The 22,423-nt window shown below is 44.9% G+C and overlaps 1 protein-coding gene across 2 annotated transcripts in view; it reads left to right on the forward strand.

Moving 5' to 3' along the window:
• The window catches only part of STAB2 (stabilin 2), a 169,441-nt gene that overhangs the window by 58,103 nt on the left and 88,915 nt on the right, over positions 1 to 22,423 (forward strand). For both annotated transcript variants that reach the window (XR_004275576.1, XM_032299531.1), the window contains exons 16-25: positions 3,383 to 3,436; positions 3,742 to 3,822; positions 6,579 to 6,731; positions 9,685 to 9,747; positions 12,030 to 12,116; positions 13,217 to 13,303; positions 14,364 to 14,475; positions 17,557 to 17,737; positions 19,541 to 19,634; positions 20,707 to 20,865. Coding sequence is in view for 1 of the 2 variants with exons in the window: in XM_032299531.1 (XP_032155422.1) it covers positions 3,383 to 3,436; positions 3,742 to 3,822; positions 6,579 to 6,731; positions 9,685 to 9,747; positions 12,030 to 12,116; positions 13,217 to 13,303; positions 14,364 to 14,475; positions 17,557 to 17,737; positions 19,541 to 19,634; positions 20,707 to 20,865 (1,071 nt within the window). In the remaining variant the exon portion in view is untranslated. The remainder of the gene's footprint in view (positions 1 to 3,382; positions 3,437 to 3,741; positions 3,823 to 6,578; positions 6,732 to 9,684; positions 9,748 to 12,029; positions 12,117 to 13,216; positions 13,304 to 14,363; positions 14,476 to 17,556; positions 17,738 to 19,540; positions 19,635 to 20,706; positions 20,866 to 22,423) is intronic.

The raw sequence follows: 22,423 nt of genomic DNA on the forward strand, positions 1-22,423 counted from the left end.
GCCTATTAGGTTTAGGAATTCACATGGATATATCCCTTTTTAGAATGCTTTCAGGTTCTATAAGGATATCTTGCTGTCAAAAAACTTACGATTTTTTTTTAACTTAACAAGGAGATAAATCAAAATGTAATTTCTTATGTTGCAAACAGATGATCAACATATGAAAAGATTAGTTACAGGTTTCCATAGAAAAGGCCAGATTTCCCAAGGTCTTCCAAAATAGGATGATATTTCAAAATATGATTCACACTCAAATTTTATGAAACGTAGCTATTGCAGAAAAACTGCTAGACCTCTCTTTAGAACTCACATTCATACTTAAAGTAAACTTAAAAAAAAAGGTCATGCTGCTTCCGTGGGAAATTATTAAAATCCTGAGATTATATGGCCTCGCTGAGTACATAGCTTCTAATTTGATACACACTTTAAAAATAATAATAAAGGCATTCTCAGACCCACTTAAAATTAAAATAAAACCTTTTAACTAGAACCAGAAAAAATCAATCTCATTGCTTTCTGTCAGGCACCTTTGTTCAGAAAACTCTTCTCTTTCTCCTCCCTTGTCACTCCTTTCGGTGGTATCTGGAAATGGTTCATTCAGACTCTCAAGAGTAAATTGTGTACATCTCTTCCAAGCTCTGTTCAATGAGATGACATTCATAGCTTGAAATAAGCCTTTGGTAAGAAACTTGTACCACAAAAATGGCTAAGGCATGCCACTACTCCTGGCTTTCAATCTTCTTTCTCTCAAAGGCATATCTTTCTGCCTGCAAAGAATATGAAACTTCAGGTCTCTTTGTTCTGAGTTAAAAACTGCTTTTCTATTTCAATTTCTAGGTGAGAAGTATAATCATTTCTGCCTCTTTCCCAGGTACAGAGAGGTTAATTTTTCTCAACCTATAGGAAGCTCCTTCTGTCTTCATCCTTCTTCATAGCTTTAACTTCAGGGAAGAGTGCAGGAAATTCCCCCATCAGCTATACCAATGAAATGGAAGATAAACTGGCTTCCTTAGAAGAAGGACATCTAACGCTGTCTTTGGAATGCCATGTTTCCTTCCTAGAGTGTCTTTCTACTTCTCTCGAAGAAAATTTTAGTGTGCAAACCTTCCCATCCCTGCAGAGACCACAGCTTCTGATTACAAGCACCAGTATATGGCTTCATCACTGAACCAGACAGAAATAAAAGCAAAGAGAGCAAGACACCTGCCCTTGCCAATTCACAGACACCCTGCAAGTAAAGTGGGGAAAGGGAGGTGAATTTACAGAGTTCAAGGTCAAATTCTCTCTTTCTGCCTCTGGCACCAAAGAACTTGGGTTTGGTTTGGTTTGGTTTTTACCTAAAACAGCAGGGAGAAAGTGAGTATATTCACAAAAGAAAAAAAAAAGACTATATTGCACCAAAAGAGTTTTCAACATCAGCAGCACCTGCAAACTTACCCTGTCAATTCGAGCCATGCTAGAGTGAATTCTAACTGAACAATGGCTCCGAGAGACCCCAGCCGGATAAGACACAGGCACACATAGTAACGGCAGTGATGCGGATCAATTCCTTTGTCCCTGTCATTCTCCCCTTTCTTGTCAAAAGCATTCTACAATTAATTCCTGAGGCTTTAAAAGGGGGTTATCTCACTGATAAATGCCTTCCTATAGAAGCATCAGAGAGCTGGAAGGAATTCATACAAGTCCCTTTACTTTGCGGGTAAAACTGAGATGCAGGGATTAAGCGACTTGATCAAGCAGAACCAGAACTAGATCTCATGTTCCTGAGGGCCAGCTCAGTGCTCCTCCCAGGACTCCTAACCCATGCCCTTTAATTTACTGGCACAAATGTTTATGGAAAACTTACTGTATGCCCCACACTGCACTGGCTGGGGAAATGGTGATGGGTGGTAAACAAGCCAGACAGACCCAGCCCTGCCTTCCAGGAGTTTCCAGTCCAGTTAGGGGGCTGTTTCCCAAGAATCCCCACTTTGTCTCACTCTTCTACCACTGAGCATCAAAGCATATAATAACATGCTTCTCCCTGTAAGTCTCACTTCTGAATACCATGCAGCAATTGAGATGTAAGTTGAAGACTTAAGTTGAGAAGTAGAGACTAGGTGACTTACTCAAGGTCACATAGTAACAGAACCAGGGCTGCAGAAAGCGTCACTTCCAGGGCTGCTAACCAGTGGTCAACTTCAACATTCCTATTGATAACCCTGCCCTGCACATAATGCTATTGTCTTAAAGATATGGTGGCCATATAACTTATCACTTATGCCTGGTCACTTCTGAAAATGAATGGAATTGCCAGGACAATAGGCATACACCAGGGTTGTACCAGACAAGCCAGGATAGGTGGTCTCCCTACTGACAGGTAACTCCCTTGGCACAGTGACCAAGGCCAAATGCAGACATGAGGCTGGGTAAGGAACTCAGGTTCAGCAGGGTTTTCTTTCAGCCTGGGACTTCACCCCTTCATCCCATTGCAACCTGTTCTTAGAACATTCAACCTCTTGGCAGTTATTAGGATCTTGAGTTGTGATCCTTCACTTTTGCAAGCCAGAGTGACTGTGGCTATGCCACTTAAGTAGCAGAGCTCCGGGGCTGTAAAGCTTGTAACTCCCATCTCTGACTTAGCTGGGAGATTGCAGATAAACCACAGCAGACCACTGTGGCTGCTGCCTTCTTCCCGCAAAGAGCGTGGTCCCCGTGTTTCTCAACTCTGCAACCTCTCTCCAGGGCACCCTCTAGGGGCTGCTCATCCTATCTACAGTCTCCTTTGCTGGGTTAGGACCCTCTTTTCTCCCCTCCTGCTTCAGTTTTATGAAGCATGAGAAACCTTGGAAAGGACTTTGAAGGAGAGGGATGCGCTTCTCATGGAAGCAAAAGGTGATCACTCTCCTTATGACTGTATAATCCTAAATGGCCAGTATGTGGTCTGACAGACATTTATTGATGGAACAAGTGAAACAGAATCATAAATCAAGGTTGTCTTAGAAAATCTGGAATATGGCCTTAGACACTCAGAGAAGTGTTGGAGCAGAGTAACTGAGAGCGTGGGCTAATTCTTAGGCTCATATCCTGAGTTAGCTTTGTGACCTTGGACATGTCTTTGAATCTCAGTATTATCACACATAAAATGGGTCAACAGGAGTCCCCACCTCACACGGCTGTTGGGAGGATCAAATGAGATGTGCATATTATGCCTTCAGAACAGCCTCTTCCACAGAGTGGGAATTTGGCGAATGTTAGCTATTTGGAGGTGGGATTTCTGTCACCCTGGATTTCCCAGTAGATTATTTTTCTTAGTTGTTCAAAGTCATTTGAAGAGGCTTCCACAAGAGTGGGAGTGTTGCATTTTTTTCTTTGACTAAAAAAGTGTTTGGTTCCTTTGCAGGGATCTCGGAAGCTTCTGGAACTCATCAGATACCACATTGTCCCATTTACCCAGGTTGGCCCCACTTTTCCTGCTGCTACTTTCTCTCTGCTTCCAAGATATCTAACTTAGTCTTGAATTTCAATATTTTGGTGCTTGAAAATGTATGACATTTGTCCTTTATCTGTAGCTCTGAACAAACCCTCAAGCATGAATAATGGGTCCATTCTCAGATCTTCAAAGCCACGAAAACTCTTGAGATCAAAACTCCCTTTATTTATTGCACTTTGAAGCCTATTTTTTCCTGTGAGGATGTTAAGAACTCAGAGCCCTGTATGTGGCCCCAAACATCGCTGCCTTTCGTTCTCTTCTTATTGCAGCTTGAAGTGGCCACTCTCATCTCCACCCCACATGTCAGGAGCATGGCCAACCAGCTCATACAGTTCAACACCACTGACAACGTAAGTGCACACTCGCCCACCGCTAGCATCACTTGCACCCATCTTTATTCTGATAATGACTGTTCATCAGGTTATCCTGCCTCTCTGCTAACCCACAGGCTTAAAATCTTTATGATTATTTCATTCATTACTTCTCTCAGCAAATAGGTGCTGAGCAACTACATGTGTGAAAGTCTACACTAGATGCTGAGAATAAAGGAGTCAAAAAGACAGACTTCTATCCCAGCAGGGCAAACAGACTTTAAATAACTCACTAGGCAATCAGTTAATTATTTCATTACAATTCTAATGAGTGCTCCCAAGAGGAAGTTCAGAGGTCTGTGAGAGCACAGAACCAGAGGGGTCTGAGAGAGTCTTCAGGCCAGGAAGTCTTCAGTGAGGTGGCGATACTTTGGCCATGCTATGAATAAAGTGAATTAGACAGAAATCAGTAGAAGAGAGTTCTAGACAAAGGAGAGAGAGGGAGAGAGAGAGAGAGAGAATGCAAGAGAGAGCACGCATGTGCAAAGACCCTGAGATGGAAGGGAACACAACTTGTTTTTAAAATTCCAAAGAAGACTGCATTATATATCTAATTCCCTGGGGTTGCAATATGAACAAACATCCAGAGCACAGGGTTGATGTCTTCCATGGAGTCACTGTAGATGGTGATTATTATCTCATTCTTTCAACAAACAGCTACTGAGCTCCTACTGTGTGTCAGGCACTGTTCTAGGTCCTGCAGACAGACCAGTGAACAAACAGACGAAAGTCCCTGGTTGTATGGAAAATCATTCTAGTAAATAAATGATAGAAAATAAGTTAAATGCGTAAAATATGTCATCTATTAGACAGCAGCAAGTGCTAAGGAGAAAAACAGCAAAGCAAGGAAGGGGGTCAGAAGATGGGAATGGGGCCAACATCTTAGATAAATACCCAAGAAGCCCTCTTGGAGAAGAAATATCGGAACAAAACCTGAAGGAAATAGAGGAACAAACAGTGTCAATATCTGGAGGACATTCCAGAGGGAACAGCAAGGGCGAAAGCACAGAGCAGCAAGGAGCATGCTGGGCTGTGTGAGGAACAGCAAGGCCAGTGTGGCTAGAGCAGAGGGAGCCAAAGGGAGAAGGGCCGGAAAGGAGGCCGGGCAGGAGAGAGAGGAGGAGAACAGGGTCAGGTCATGCATGGCCTAGGAAGTCAGGGTGAGGATCCAGGCTCTTACTTGGAATGAGAGGAGAAGCAATTGGAGAATTTTGAACAGAGGAATGACATGATCAAGCATACATTTTGAGAGGCTACTTAGATTCTATTGCAATCATCTGGAGAAGACTGACGGTGACTCAGACCAGGGTGGTAGCAGGGACATGGTGAGAAGCGGTTGAATTCTGAATGTATTTGGTGGGTGCAAAAAATAATCGCAGTTTTTGCAATTTTTTTTTTAAATTGCAAGACTGCAGTTACTTTTGCACCAATCTAATATTTTGAAAGTAGATCCAGCAGAATTTGCTGATAGGTTAAATGGGGGGTGAAGACCGAGGAAGCCAGGATAACTCATGGGGTTTGACTTGAGCAACCAGAAGAATGAAGTAGCCATTAATACTGCAGGGGGAGCTGGTTTATGAGGAAAGTGGAGATCAGAAATCTTTGCTAATTGGTTCATTTTCTACTCCCTCCACTAAAACATAAGCAGGAACTCATCTATTTGTTCACAGATGTATCCCCAGCTCCAAAGGCAGAGCAGAAGTGAGGTCAATAAATGTATTCAAATGAATGGATCCCTATTTCAGCACAGAGAGGTCAAAGGATTTGCCCAAGGTCTTGTAATATTGGGATTCAGGGTGCCCTAAGCTCCCCTGAGAGGACGTTTCTCCAGGTTCTTGGTCTCCTGCCCTCTCAAGAATGAGAGACGGGACCACGGTGCAGTGCGCAGTAAATGCCAGACTCGAAAGTGTTTGTAGAAAGTGATTTATTTAAAGAGAGAAACAGGAGAAGGAGAGAGAAACAGGAGAAGGAGAGAGAAACAGCTAACTCTCACACTGAGTGAGAGAATCCAGACAGATGGAATCCAGGAGAGGAAAGCAGTTTCCACGAGAGTGTTAGGGAATAGAGAGAGATGGAGTTTAGGAGGAGAAGACAGGCTTCCACGAGAGAGTGTGGAAGGCGACTCCAGAGGGGAAATCCTGGAGACAGAAAGACAGCTTCCACGAAGGGAGTGTTCGTGGAAGGGGATCCAAACATGGAGTCTGAAGGGGTGTGGAAGAAGGGGACTTTTAACCTGGGAGGAACCCCCACCTTCTCTAAGACCCCTGACCAATGCAAGGAGTTCCTTAGAACTTCCGCTGGAGTGATTGACTCTTAGTTTCTTCCCATGCCCACGAAATTCAATCATAAACCGTTAAATCTCCCGGATGGAGAGAGATGGGAGGGGGCATGGCACTGGAAAATTCTTGCCCTTAAAACTACACCCCCTTGTGGACCCGAAAAGAGAACACATTCTCTCAGTCTCACAGCAAGTAAATTGCAGAGCTTGAATAATTCTAATTCTTACTTAGCCCTGCACCTACAAGAAACATCTCTACAAGGGCATCCTTGCCTGGTCATAGTCAAGAATTCACTGAACGATTCAATCTTTCCCTGTCAGCCAAACCCTTGTAATAGCAACTTACTCTCCAATGAAAAGTGATGTTGAGGATTTTTTAGCAAAGTTGCCACAGTCTGTCTGGGGATCACTGGTGTTTCTGCACTACAGAATTAGAGATGTCATTGCTTCTTTCCAGGGACAGATTCTGGCAAATAATGTGGCAATGGAAGAAATTGAGATCACTGCCAAAAATGGCCGAATTTACACACTAAATGGAGTTCTCATTCCTCCCTCCATCGTCCCGATTCTGCCCCATCGATGTGACGAAACAAAGACAGAGATAAAAGAGGTAAGAAAACTAGAAAAATAAGTAAGGGCCCCCAAACAGCGCCTCAGGGCAGACAATGTCCCACTCCTCACAATTCTGAGAGAGGTGTCAAAGAAAGTTTGACTTCAGGAAGCTCGTCTCCAAAGGGTTTCGGTCTTCATGAAGATGGAGGCGGTTCTGAAGTTCCACATCATAAACCATGAACCATCGTTCCTTGGAATTTCCACAACGATAGATGCTGCCCAGGAATATTGGCTCCTCAGAGCTGCCATAATGAATTACCACAAACTGGGAGGCTTACCACAACAGTAATTTATTCTATCACAATTCTGGAAGCCACAAGTCTGAACCAAGATGGGGGTTGGGGGGGATTTTTCTGCCCTTCTTCTGGATTCTGGGGGATCCCAACAATCCTTGGCGTTCTGTGGCATGTAGCTGCACGGGTCTCACTGTGTTGCCCAGTCTGGAAATGACAGATGCACACCACCACACCTGGCTAGTTTTTTTCTTTTTTCTTTTTTATTGTAGAGATGGGGTTTCACCATCTTGCACAAGCTGGTCTCAAACTCCTGGGCTTAAGGGCTCCTCTCACCTCGGCCTTCCAAAATGCTGGGATTACAGGCCTGAACCACTGCACCCACCCACTTCTTCTCTTTTTATAAGGACATCAATAATTATATTTAGGGCCCACCCTAATTCAGCAGGACCTCATGTTAGCTTAATTAATTACATCTGAAAAGACCTTATTTCCCAACAAGAATATTCTGAGGTTCCAGGGGACACAAGTTTGTAGAGAGATATTATTTACCCCACTACACGAGAGCTCTGGGATCCGACCAGGGTCTTCTAACTCCTGGGATTCAGGATCAGTCTCCTGCCTCTTCCTTCCCTGCCCCTGTCACCTGGGTCTATCTTGCTCCAGGCTTATAGCTTTACTCTAAGAGGGACTTAAAATAGATTTCTTCTCAGGTAGCAGCTCTGGCCGAGCCGATCAACCATCTCTCTGCAGTCCTTTTCAAAAAAACCAAACTTTCTGTTTCCCTATAAGCTTCTGTACCCTCTAGCCTTTCCTATTTCCATAGCAACTTTTTGGCTCACCCAGTTTTAATCAAAGCACCTGAAAGTCCAGTACTGCTGTACCTGCACTATTTCAGTTGCCATGGAAAACATAACCGCAAGTTTTAACAATAGTAGGTCTGGGCCTTTCTTTTGAGGATGCTTCAGTAATACAGCAGTGATTGCTCTCACAATATCCTTGGAACGTGAGCATTAAACTAGGAAAAATGGTCTTATTTCACTTATTTTTTGTTTTATTGTTTCCTCTTCTTGTTATGAAGGCTGGAAGTAGCTGGCCAAGCTTCTGGCATAGGATTGTGGCTGATTCTTTTAATCCTAGTTGTTTTAATTGATGCAATGACTCTAATATGATTTAGGCCGTAGAGGACAGAGCTGATCCTCTGTGCCAGTCAGATGCCATCTGGAGAGTTTGATTCCATCATCAGACCCCCTTTTTAAGAGAACAGAAACATGGTCACTTTCCTAGTCAGTTCCCCAGTATCGATATATGTTTGGTTCATTCTTTGGAAACAAGGATTGAGCAGGTGCATCACCTGTTCTAGTTCAAATTGTTCAAAAGCCTATTCGCCATCTCCCTAAAGACCAGAATCTAGATATGGGTTTGAGCTACAACCCAAAGAATTTTGGTTACATAAGGAAAAGAACTTTCAATAGCTGCCTTAGAGTGAACTCTTCCTTTACTATTTTCTCTATCTTTGAAGTTGAATCTATTTGCTCTACATAGTTTAGAATGGTTTGGAGAGGGTCCATCAAAAATCCACATGCATTCTCTGGAACGTATTTAGTAGACTAGCAAAGAGCAGAAGCAGCTGGTACCTTCTGGAAGTCTCAGTGTTTACCAGGCTGAATCCGTAGCTGCCTTTGGTCATGTATGTTTGGATTTTAGAGTTTTAATAAAAACACTGTACTAGTTAGGGTCCCTGCAAGAAAGAGAATCTATCTGAGATGGTCCAAATGAGAGACTCTAATGATGGAACTACTGCAGAGGTGTGGACAGGGATAAGGAAAGAAACAAGTTTTGCCGGAGCTTCGAGAGAGAAGCAGGAAGCCATTGCCACTAGGGACCAAAGAGCCCAGGGGCAGGGCATGGAGTTACCTGAACCCAGTGAAAGCGAGAAGCATGGAAGAGGTGACCTTCATCAGGAGCTGTAGGGATGGTGCCAAAGCAGGGAGGGAGCAGGGATTAAATCCTTGACCTTGTTGTCCACCTACCCACCAAAATCCTACTAGTGACTTACATTGGCCAACGCCAATCAGAAGCTGGCAAGGGAGCTTGAGAGACCATCCTTCACAGTCTACCTTCTGGGGCACAGAACCAGGTGGAGAAGGTCAGAGAGAATCTGGAGAGAGATTGGAGGCACACACCCAATTCCATCACCCTTGAACCTGTGGAGGAGAATCCAGGAGACTAAAAAAAAAGGCAGAGATTCAGTGTTTGGCCATATTGCTGCTAAGCTAATTGGAGGACATATCCTTAAGTCTGTAATCAAAGCTAATGCCTCATCCTTAGAACGGGTGAATAACTGCAATGCCTCCTCAGAGGCAGGTGCCTTCCTGCATGCAGAGAATTTATCAGAAATCTGGAGCCTGTGGACAGGCTGGCTCTGAAAGAAGTAAAGAAAGGAGCTGCTCTGTGCAGGCTCAGCTTTCTCTCCCAAACTCCCCCAAAGTCCCCAGCAAGGACTTAACTCCTTTTCTCCATGGTAGTCATCGGTGTGGGGGGTGGGGGAGTGGGGGGCATAGGATCATGGTTGAGGGGGTAGGGGAGAAAGAGGGCAGAATCATGGCTCAGTGGGGTTTCCTTCACAGGGAGGGAAGCATGAAACCAGAGACAGGACTGTCGCCACTGTTCCCTCTCACAGGGATACCTGCACTGACCTCCTGTCTTTCCCTCCAGGGCACTTGTGTAAGCTGTGCTCTGATGGACTGGAGCAGATGTCCTGCTAACTCTGAGCCCACGGTGAGTGTGACAGCTTCATAAAAGCACAGATCCAAGCAACTCTACTGGTGTGGTTTCTCAACCTATCTACCTTCCTTCTTTGGAAGATATTAATTGCAGCTGGGGTAATATAAGATGGGCTCTTAGCCTACTATATGGGGGATGGTGGGAAGAGATCCCACAAACCTGTGTTTGAATCCTTGTTTATTGACCCTAGAGATATTGTTTAACCTTTTTATTCTAATTTTCTCCATCTGTAAATTATAACAACGAAAAGATTCACATAGATAAAAACGCAAGCACAATACCTAAATCAAGTAGTCACTCAGTTCCTCTCCCTTTTTCCCTTTTGGGGCTGTGATACTACAGACGTCCACTTGTGAGTGGTACTGGCATATTGTGCAGAACCGTCTGTAAACAAGTCCTAATATTTGTTCTTCCCAAGCACTCTTCTGCAGAGACATGCAAAAATATCAAGAAAATAATAGTGGGACTATCAATAATGTCCAGGTTTAATTGAATTCTGTACACATTTATTGAGGATTGATCGTATATCAGACATAGTGCTTGGTTCCAGGGGCATGAGGATGAATAAGAAATAGTTTTGTTTTACTTTTACCTTGAGAAACTCCATCTAAAAAGGAAAACAGATAGTTGTGCAATAATCTATCATTCATATGCCAAGCACTCTATTGGTGGTAAAAAGCAAAGTATTCTAAGGCAAAAACGATGTTAGAAATTTTTGCCTATAAGTTTATCATAAGAAAGAACTTACCGACCAGAAGTGGCATTAAATGCTAGAATAGATCACTAAGGAAGGTTATGAGCTCTTTATTGTGATTCTAGTGTGAAGTGTTTAGTAAAGCAAAGCATTAAGATTAAATAGGTGCAGGTGTTCAGATATTTATTTTGTCTAACGAAGCCATTACCCCTGAGTCCTTCAGGATGCTGTCAGTCAGGGAATGTGAGAGGGGAGAGAAGAGGAAATTGTGTTGGCAGGTGTCACAGTGATTGCTGTGTGCCAGATATTGTTCTAAACGCTTTATGCAGCAGCCCACAAGGTAGGTATGTTATTACTATAACCAATGGATGATCGGGGCACGAAGGCAAGGAAATATAAACCACCTCGTACAAGGTCACACAGCTGACATGGCGGAACCATGATTTGTTCTGTGTGTTTAATCACCATTCTAGACTTGCCTGGGGGAGGGGGGGGGAATGAGACACATGGGTAGAAGCCAAAAGTAGCCCTCAAATTACCCCTCCTGGGATCCCACGACCCACACCTGGTTAATTATCCTGAGACACCCCCAAAAAAAGGACTGTAGTGCTCCTTTCTAGTGACCTCAGAGTTCCTTCATATACCTAATATTTTAGGATTTTATAGCCCAGGAAGATCTCATTGCTCTCTTCTTGACCAAGAGCCTAAGATGAAGGGGTAAGCTTGACATCAACAATTATCTAAAACAAAATTTGAGCCAGAGACTAAATTCGTGACAAAACTTGCAATCAGCATTATCATCAATATTTTCTTGATATTTCTTGATATTTTACAGATTAGGCAGCTGAGGCCCACAGAGACTACATGACTGTGATCCTAAAGTCAGTACGTGATAAGACCCATTCCCTAGACCTTAAGCTTACTAGCAGCGTTTCATGGAAAAAAATGATTTAACCTGTCTGGACCTCAGTTTCTTTATCTATAAAAAATGGCATGAAAAACATCCATATAGAACTGAAGATTGATGAACTCCTCTGTGCAATGTGTCTGGCCCATAAACGGTTCTCAGTAAATGTCAGTTCTAGATAATTATGAGTGGGCATCGTTGTTTAGAGAATGGAAGGATGCATATAAGCCTGCCCCACTCCTAAGAGGAAAACTCAGACTATCGCTATTTTGTTTGGAAAATCTTTCAACGAAATGTAGATAGACTCTTTGCTGGCTCCACCATATCTCTATGGGAGGATCTTAGGGATGGCTGAAGATTGAAAGGGGAGACTAGACCACATCCAGAATGAACAGAAAATATTTTCTGCTTAGAGACATCTGCCGTGGCATGGAAGAGGGAGCAAAGATCCATGGCCATGGATGGTGCAAACCCTGGCCTGTATTCCACCAACAAGGGAACAGGCCTAAAAGAGGGTGCCCACGCTTTGATGTAGACCCAGTTCTGCTGGTGTGGTCCAGCACTCTCTCCTGATATCAGTGGTGAAATAGAAGTAGAACGGGAAGTGTCTGCAGAGGGTGTGTGGTGCCTAAAACATGCTGACCGCCATGCTTTCCCTCCTTGTCTTTCTCCCAGAGATTCCTCACACACAGATGTGTCTACAGTGGGAAGTTTGGGAACCTGAAGTATGGCTGTGCCCGGTACTGCAATGGCACCGTGAAGGTGAGGAGAGCATGGCCAAGGCCCCATCTAGACCAGTAGGGCCAGGCAGCTCCAGGGCCACATTCTTGGGTCCTAGGATCTGTGTGGTCGCAGGTGGCTGGTGCTTGGTGTTGTCTTCCTGCAGAGGAAGCAAAGGTAGATTCTTCAGATGGTGACCTGACCATCCCCTTCCCTGCATCACAGAACAGCCTCCCATGGTTCCCTACCCTCTTAACAGTGACACTTGAGGCTTCCCCACATGGCCCACCCTCTGCCTGTGGCTCTGACCTGCCTCTCACCCCCATTCCTACCTCAGAGCATGCACACTTGCCATTCCCTCCCTCTGAATGCTCTTCCAGATTTCCCTGAGGCTAACTCATCTTCTGAGTCTCCATCAACCAGCCCTGTCACCACCAATCCACAGTGGCCTCCCTAGTGCCCACCTGACTTCTGGCCCTACCTGCCACCGCTGGATGATATTTTGTTTTCTCAGCACTCACCGTTCTCTGAAATGGTTTTGTTTTGTTTTGAGATGGAGTTTTGCTCTTGTTGCCCAGGCTGGAGTGCAATGGTGTGATCTTGGCTCAATGCAACCTCCGCCTCCTGGTGTCAAACGATTCTCCTGCCTCAGCCTCCTGAGTAGCTGAGATTACAGGCATGCGGCACCTCACCCGGCTAATTTTGTGTTTTTAGTAAAGATGGGGTTTCTCCATTTTGGTCAGGCTGGCCTCAAACTCCTGGCCTCAGGTGATCCATGCAGCAGCCTCCCAAAGTCCTGGGATTACAGACATGAGCCACCACACCCAGCCACGTCTTGTTTTACTATTTTTTAAAATTCATGCATTGACTCTTCCCTGACTTAGAACATTGGCTCCATAAGCGTGAACCTCCCTCTGTCCGTTCGCACAGTGTTAGAGCCAGGCCAGCACCCAGGGAGGGGCTCAGTAGAGTCGTGGTGACCAGATGACTGAGTACTAGCCATGCCATCAACCACCAAAGAAAAGGGCGAGCTCCTAAGGAGAGGCGAATATAGTATAATCATGGGAACTAAAACGCATCCCCTTTGAGGAAGTGGTGCTCGGCCTGGGGTTTCAAAGGGCAACACTCATTTTGTTTCTCAGATTCCAAAGTGCTGCAAAGGCTTCTATGGTCCTGACTGCAACCAGTGTCCAGGAGGCTTCTCAAATCCATGCTCAGGAAATGGACAGGTGAATACCGAAGACCGGCCTTCCTTAAGTCAAAGCAAACAATGATTTTTAAAACTTCTAAACCAAAATATGACACAGTGCTGGCTACTCTTCCCAGGAAGCAAAAGAAATGATCCCTTACTAAAAGAATAGCAGGGGTTTGTAGAAGAAGGAATCCGGGTCTGGGATGAGGGGGATGGGAGAGAGAGATTCCTGTGATGTTATTGCGGGCTGCAGGACCTTGAGCAACTCATCAAAGATCTCTGGGCCTCACTTTCCTCCTGTGGGAGATATCAGGGTTGACCTGCATTGATCTTCAAGACTCCTTCCAGAACTAAGGTTTTATGACAGCTAAAAAATAGCTCTGTCTAGTGATTGCTTTTTTGAACTTAGAAGCAAAACCTAGTGAAATGTGACAGCCAAAACTTAACTCATCTAGCTTGGAGGCAAAAGTAGCTATGGTTTATACAGGGAAATTTTAGATCTGTGCATTTAATAAACCCACATTTAAAACATGGCTTTTTCAAGGGGAGAGTCCAGCCATGAGTGGGGACACCATGCGGACAGGAGAATAGGGAGAGGCCAGTACTAATGACTGTGGCCAGGGGTTAGAAAGGCCCCACGCCCAACGCTGCCCATGCTGTCAGTCAGCATGGACATGACCTTGCCAGGGTTAGGGAGGTGGGAGGCAGATGTGCTTACTACTGAAGAGAGAACACACTGCAGTTTGGAGTCACAGAGATGAGCAAGTGAGAATGTAAAGAGAGAAAGGCCAGTTACTCATTCTGGAGGCGCCTGTCTTATCACTTATCCCTTAAGCGTTGTTGAAAGGTTCCCAGTTCCGAATTGTGACACCCCCTTGAGTGACTTCCCTTAAAGTTCTAAATCCTGGCTCGGGATTCCCAAGCTGGGCACTGCTTTAGCATCCTCCCTGGTATCACATGACTTCACTTTCCATGAGGAGTCCCAAAGGGTCATGTCAAGTGAGATTTAATCTGAATTCAAAGAATTCAGGCCGTGAAATGAAAACACCCGAGAAGTATGTGTCCTAACGGCCCACGGGGCCTGCCTTTGCTCCCAGTGCTCAGATGGCCTCGGCGGCAGTGGGATGTGCATTTGCCAGGAGGGCTTCCAGGGCTCCCAGTGTCAGTTCTGCTCTGATCCCAATAAATACGGACCTCGGTGTAGCAAAAGTAAGTGGCCCTTCCAGAGCTTCCTTCCACTCCTAAGCAAGGCTCCCCCTGGCACTGCAGCAAGCTACCGGTGCAGGGCTGGTGTCTCGGGACCCCTTTTCCAGGGGTACGCCATCATCACAGAGCGTTCCTTAAGCTTTGGTTCTCAAACTGGAGCATGTGTCAGAGGGCTGAGCCCTGAGCCCCGCCTGCCGAGTTTCTGATTCAGTAGGGCCCCAGTGGGTCTTCAGAATTTGCATTTCTAGCAAGTTCCCAGGGGGCGCCAACACTGCTGGGCTGGGAGCACACTTTGAAGACCACTGTCCAAAGGGTTCTCTACATTCTTGGAGTGATGGTGCGCTCTGCATCAAGAAACAGATTCAGGCCAGACACAGCGGCTCATGCCTATAATCCCAGCACTTTGGGAGGCTGAGGCAGGTGGATCACTTGAGGTCAGGAGTTTGAGACCAGCCTGGGCAACATAGCAAAACCACATCTCTACTAAAAACACAAAAATTAGCCAGATGTGGTGGCGGGTACCTGTAATTCCAGCTATTTCAGAGGCTGAGGCAGGAGAATCACTTGAACCCAGGAGGCGGAGGTTGCAGTGAGCCAAGATCAAGCCACTGCACTCCAGCCTGGGTAACAGTGAGACTTCATCTCAGAAAAAAAAAAAAAAAAAGAATCAGATTCACTCTCTACCGTTTAGGCAAACCACCTCCATCAGCTCCTTTATTTGCCAGGTATGTGACCTTGGGCAAGTTACTATACTTCCCTAGGCCTCAGTTTCTTCATCTGTAAAATGGGATGGTAATAATATCAAGTGCCTTCTAAGGTTAGTACAAACTATAAATAAAAATCACTTGCCTTAGAACCATACCTAGTACAAAACATGTGCCACAAATATTATCTCCCTATTGTTGTTGCTGTTAGTCTAAGCACAGTAACATAAATATCAAGAAGCTTGTAAAACATGTAGAAAGTTCCACCACAATAGGCAGTGAAAAACATGAAGTTATATAATCTCAGGAAATGCATTCTGTTCTTTAAAATGACATCCTGTGTATATTTAAATAAATATATGTATATTTTTGACATATATTTCTAAGCTAACAGCTCGTTGTGGAGTCAGACCAACCTGAAGTCCCCACACTCCAGCCTACCAACCGTGTGATCTTAGAAAACAGCTCTCAATTTCTTGACCTATAAAATGATAATAGTGGTACCTACATTATAGGTTTCTGGCAGGATTAAGTTAGACCGTAATTTGGGGCTTTTAGCACAGAGCTTGTACCAAGCAAGTCATCAATAAGCAAAACTGCGTCTGTTACTATCGCTACTAACTCATTTGTTATGAAACACACAACCCTTCTGCTCTCCTACCTTATTTGAGCTTCACAAATAACTCTCAGGACGGATGGGAAAGCAGAGCATGAGGCTGCTGAATCCACTCCAACGTTCTTTTTGCCAAATTAGATTTCCATATTAGAGGAAGAAAAAAATCAGGGTTCATCCCAATGCCTGAAGGTATCGGCATTTGTCTGAGGCTAGCCCGGCAGGACACCAAGGCTGGGATGGGGCAGTGGGCTTCTAGCTGTCACACCTCTCATTCCAGGGCTGCAGCTGCACACAGTCTCACACAGGGTTCTCGTTCCTTGCACATAAGGCACTGACTTAACTAAAATTGTGTAAAAACTATTGTTTGCTTTAAATCCGGCCGTGGTTTTCCAGCCCTGCTCACTAGTGTCTGTCTTCTCTTTCCTGGATGTTGGCTCCAAGCACCCACACTAATTCCTCTCCCATGGGTCCTTTCTGGGGCTAAACTCCAGATTTCTTTATTTCTGATCCTTTTCCAAGCCCCCTCAATCCTTGTCATGTGCCTTTGAAAGTCTCCATGTCCTTCTTTTCACTCCCACACGTATAGGAACCTGAGTCGGATGAGGTGGCTTGTGTTGTCATTTTTAAAAATACCTGTAATTGAAAGCAAATGCAGCAACTAAGGTTGAAGGGGATAACAGTGACATAGAAAAGTGGTTCACAGAACGGTCTACGGTGTTTACACAGCCACAAACAGAAATGGACTTTGAACTCCGATTCAAGTTTCTCCCTGGGAATTTAGCAGCAAGTTGGGCAGTTGGCTTCCTCTCTTCGAGCCTCAGCTTCCTGATCTGAAAAATGGGGGTTATAAAAGTACCTACCTGCTGGGACTGGTGACTATTAATGAGATGGTGTGTGTGGAAGGCTGACCCAGTGCCTTGAATCAAGTCAGTGCCCAGATATCAACCATTGATTATCATTGGTTTCCTGTGATAGAGTGAAAAACAAACGCATTAGCTATACATCAGGAGCACTGCCAGCATGGGAGACCACTTTTAATTATTCCAGAATATCTTCATGAAAGGTGAGAAATTTCCAGGCTAAACTCACCAACCAGGAAGTAGTTGAAAATGGAGTTCTTTGGCCTCTTTCAAAGTGTAACACCCTCTTCTTCCCCACACCCCCCACACAGTAGATAAAAAGGAGTTATTTTTTCTTTCCTTCTTTTTTTTTTTCGGAAACAGGGTCTCACACTGTTGACCAGGCCGGAGTACAGTGGTGCAGTCATAGCTCACTGCAGCCTTGACCTCACAGGCTCAAGTGATCTTCCCACCTCTCAGCCTCTCCAGTAACTGGGACCACAAGCGCACACCATCATGCCCAGCTAATTTTTATATTTTTTGTAGAGACAGGGTTTCATCATTTTACCCAAGCTGGTCTCAAACTCCCAAGCTCAAGTAAACCTCCCGCATCAGCCTCCTTGAGTACTGGGATTACAGGCATGAGCCACCATGCTCAGCCCTAAAGGAGTTCTGAGACCGAGTTCTTCCCCTCCTGGATGGGACAAGTAAGCTCTCCAGGGGCTGTCCCAGGTACTCTGAGAACACTTGAAACTCCAAGAAATAGCAGCCCGAGTCTTCCTCCAGCTCAGCTCCCAGACTCTGCTTTGACAAGAGTGAGTGGGGGGTGAGAGGAGGTGGTCCCTGTCCTCCACCAGGGTGCTCTGCCTCAGTGCTCAGCTTGTCCCCAAGTCCTGGACGGATGTCCCTCCTCCTCCTCTTTCAGAATGCCTGTGCGTTCATGGAACATGCGATAACAGGATAGACAGCGACGGGGCCTGCCTCACTGGCACATGCAGAGACGGCTCTGCTGGGAGACTCTGCGATAAGCAGTCCTCGGCCTGTGGGCCCTACGTCCAGTTCTGTCACCTCCATGCCACCTGTGAATACAGCAATGGGACAGCCAGGTAAGTCTGTGAGGGGATGGCCCTTAATGATGCAAAGCCACTGTGTTACCTGTAGACGGAGCCAGCCCATATCTAAACTCTGAACTGAGGCCTGTTATCTCCAGCTGATAGTGTGGCATTTGTGAAAACAACCTCAGTCTGAGTTGGGTTTCAATTGCAGCACTCCCTGCTTTAAAACTTACCAGCTGTGTGACTGTGGGCAGGTTACTTAACCTCTCTGAACCTCACTTTCCTCAAGAGTACAGTGAGGATGATGATACCTACCAAGCAAGGCAGTTGTGGAGATTAGCAGAACTGAATGCAAAATCACCTAGCACCAAGGCTAGCACATCAAAGATATTCTGTCATAGAAATGACCATTATTATCACTACATATGTGAAAGAAATGAAGATTTGCCTACCAACTTTCCAACCTTTGAAAACACCTTTGCTTTTTAAGGCTGTTAACAATTGCTCCCTGTTAAAGGCATCTTGCAGGAAACTGGGTCTTTAATCAATAGATGGCCATTTGTTTCCTTAATACTGTCTAGCATTCTGCGGTGCGTTTGGGGAGAAAATGCCAGAGGAAATTGACCTCTCTGGAAACATCTAGCTCCAAGGCAGTAACCACCTAAAATATCCTGAGAAATGAAGAGGATGTCTGGAATTCTTGGCCCTATTCTAACATCGCTTTTCTTAATTTTTATTTACATAGTTATTTATTTTGGTCTGCCCCTCCCACTATAGGGTATAGGAGACGAGAGATTATCTCTTTTCCACAGTTGTACAATAAAAATGCCTTTTCCTAAGGAGTTAGAATCTATATCAGTGCATAAGGCAAAACCACATGTAATAAAAATTACCCTGGTAACCTATGAAATCATCCACAGAGGACTGTCAGCATGGGTCTCTATGAACTATATTGCCTTAGGTAAATCAAACATTATTGGAACAGATGACCCTATTTCTTCATCTGGTCACTAGATAATGTATTTTGTTCCTCTAGGAAACTTGATACATGAAAAAGATATTTTTTACATTTTTGTAAGGCACATATGACTGGGTTTGCAGGACACGGGGGTGCAGTGTCCCCAACATCTGTCATAGAGCACTCAATAAATATTGAACAGATGAATGAATGAATGAATGAATGAGCCACTAGTGAAAGTATCATCACGATACATTTTGAGAGAAGCATCTGGAAAGGTAATGGATCAAGAAACCAAGTAAGCTCACAGAAGAGGCACTTGGGAATGTGGTGTTGGGGGTAAATGAAACCTCTGAGGGGCCAGAGAAGGGGAGAGGAGAAGTCTCACCGATTGTCATTTTCAAATATTTTAAGAGTTGTTGCATAGAAGATAAAGCAGAGCTCTTCTTTGCTGAACCAAAGATAATAACTAGTATTGAGCAGGGAGAGTTCTAAAGAGGCAGGTTCTGGTAAAATAAGAGCAGAGAAGCTGCCAGGTGTTGAGCCTTATGATCTGCAGGCGCCCTGCCAAACACTCCGTGTGCATTTGCTCATTTAACCTTCAACCTCATGTGGGAGGTGTTAGGCCCATCTTCCTGAAGAGAAATAAGGTCTCAGTTGTTAAGAGACTCGTGCAGGGTCACACAACTGCTAAAAAGTGGGTGGGCTTTATTTCCACCCAGGCATATCTGATTGCAGACCCCGGGAGTACCCCGGCCACATTTGAGCACTGACTTCCTCCACAAGAGCAAACCATGGAGCCATTTGGCCAGGAACTGTCTTATCTCTAGTGGCTGGCTCTCTTCTGGGTCACTGGCGCTTATTCTGGGGCTGATTTTGCACATTCTCCTTTGCAGCTGCATTTGCAAAGCAGGATATGAAGGAGATGGAACTGTGTGTTCTGAAACGGACCCTTGCACAGGACCGACTCCAGGAGGCTGTAGCCGCAATGTGAGTACTGGTCTTTATTTCCAACTTGCCTGGTTTCTTGTTGGCTTTTTTCAGTTGGTTGGTTGGTTTTTTTAGGAAATCCTGACGAAAGATGTTCCACAGGTCAGTGTCTGATCACTTTCCATATGCATGAAGCATTTGTGTTTAAACCTTGAATTTTTATTTTATTTTGAGACAGGGTCTCACTCTGTCACCCAAGATGGAGTGCAGTGGTGCAGTCATAGCTCACCGCAGCCTCAAACTCCTGGGCTCAAGTGATCATTTTACTGATTAGGAAACTGGGGTCTGGGGGAGTTCAGTGACTAAGTTCTGTTGTTGGTAGGGGTATAGCCAGAACCTACCATTGTTTTCAAGTATCACCACCCCTACCTGACCCTAGTCACCTTCATTCCTTACCTATCGTTTAGTAACTGGTTTCTTTGCTTCCTCTCTTCCCTACCCACAGTGTATTCCCTGCCCACAGCCAGAGTGGCTTGAAGTGAATCAGATCATGTTTCTCCCAGGTTTAAACCCCTTCAGTAATTTCCTCTGGCTCTGAGGATAAAATCTAGATAAAACCACCTGACCCCAGTCTACCAGATTCCCTTTGAATGAGCCTCATCTCAACATCGTATCTTGTACCTCTCTCCTTCTAATTTTATCCTCCAGCCTCCTGGCAAAGCTCCTCCTGAGAGTCCTGGGAGCTGGTATCGTGGAGTTGGGTTCTCACATTATACAGAGTGGGCTCAAGCCTTTTTATAGCTATATGACCTTGGGCAACACCTGTTTCCTTTGCTGTAAAATATAATAATGCTTTTCTCAAGATGATGATTTACACCTGCAAAACAATATAAATAGTCCCTGGCTTAATAACTGTCACAGCGATGTTTAGTGGCCATGAACTGGCCAGCTCCCAGCAATTTTATTCTTTAAATGATCTAATATTTTCATGAATCTCAATTCAAATCAAGCATTTCCACCTTTCTCAATGCAAATATGTGTTTCTGGAACGTATGTCTGGAAATCCTCTCTTTCGGAATCATACGACTGGACTGAGGCTTCAGAGGTTTTGTTTTTTCTCTTCCTCCTGCAGGCAGAATGCATCAGAACTGGCACAGGCACCCACACCTGTGTGTGTCAGCCGGGCTGGACAGGGAATGGGAAAGACTGCATGGAGATCAACAACTGCCTGCTGCCCAGTGCAGGCGGCTGCCACCACAACGCAACATGTTTGTACGTGGGTCCCGGGCAGGTAGGTTGGACATGGCAGCAGCAAACAGAAAGCAGGAATCCTGCAGTGACTTTCTTTCCCCTCAGGACACAGAGACACTTTGGCCGGAACTTACTGCAGCTTTTTTCAATCATTTGTGGCAGTGAAAATGGGTTCATTACCATAATGAACCTATGACGGGGTATTATCCCTTCTTATAGAAAAGGAAATTGAGGCAACATGAAGCTAAGCTATTTGCATAAATCACATTGAAAATAGATAGTGCAAGATTTGCACCCAGACAGTCTGACTCCAGGGCTGCCCTCTTAGTCACCACCCTAGACCAACCTTATATTTCTATAGCTTTGTAGCATATTGATCACTTTCACTCACTGTCATTTAATGGAGAACAAGACAGAGAAGGCTACTACTTGGAAATTAATCAGCTCCAGGAGAGGGGCTACCAACTACACTAGGATTGTGGCCATGGGGAAAAAAAAAAAAAAGGGCAACTGATAAAGCTCCCTCCCCCCATCTAGCCCCACCTGCTTCCACCTCTTCCCACAGGTAGGACCAACAGGTGTGTTTATAATATAAGGCTAAGAAGGTCAGAACACATGGAAGATGGGAACCAGGATTTGAAATTGACTCCCTTATCTTTTGAATCTTGATACAGTTTCTCACTTTTATGTTTTAGGCTGAACTGTATTTTTTTTTTTTTTTTTTTTTTTGAGACAGAGTTTTGCTCTTGTTACCCAGGCTGGAGTGCAATGGCGTGATCTCGGCTCACCGCAACCTCCGCCTCCTGGGTTCAGGCAATTCTCCTGCCTCAGCCTCTTGAGTAGCTGGGATTACAGGCACACGCCACCATGCCCAGCTGAATTTTTGTATTTTTAGTAGAGATGGGGTTTCACCATGTTGACCAGGATGGTCTCGATCTCTTGACCTCGTGATCCACCCGCCTCGGCCTCCCAAAGTGCTGGGATTACAGGCGTGAGCCACCGCACCCGGCCTAGGCTGAACTTTTTTAAGGACCTATAAATTATTTTCAGCTCTTTGAGAAATGTATTTCTTCCCATGATGAGGGCACTGTTTGAAGAAAGCCTAACCTTGCTCACCATGATATCTCTCACTTGACCCTGAACATTTTGGTTCTCACACCTCTCATTTCTGCGCACAAGTTAATGATCAGAGAAACACAGAGCTTGAGGGGAACTTGATGAGATATTAAAGTCCACCTCCTACCTTCCCTTTTCTTCAGGGAGGAATTTACCCAGACAAATGGAGGTCTGCCCTATTTAAAGATATCCAAGAAGGAAGTTTCTAGGGCCTCCCTCTGTGGCTGTAGGCATCATTCCCACTCCCTTCTCCTCCATCCTGCTGGGAATGAGAGATGGAACATCTGTCCCGTGGGCCAGTGCAGGGCTGGACACTTATGCAGAGACAGTCAGAAATGTCGGAGCTCCTCTGGGAGCTCATAACTACCAAAGATAGTGATCTATACAGAACTCTTTTCGAAGAGACCCCCACAGTGGGTTAAAAGGTGGTTAACATGATTAGGAGCAAGGGTTAAAAAAATGGAACTGCTTGGCTAAGAGCA

Source organism: Sapajus apella, unplaced genomic scaffold (genome assembly GCF_009761245.1).
Source record: "Sapajus apella isolate SASKATOON/1434 unplaced genomic scaffold, GSC_monkey_1.0 scaffold2, whole genome shotgun sequence".
Taxonomy (NCBI): Eukaryota; Metazoa; Chordata; class Mammalia; order Primates; family Cebidae; genus Sapajus; species Sapajus apella.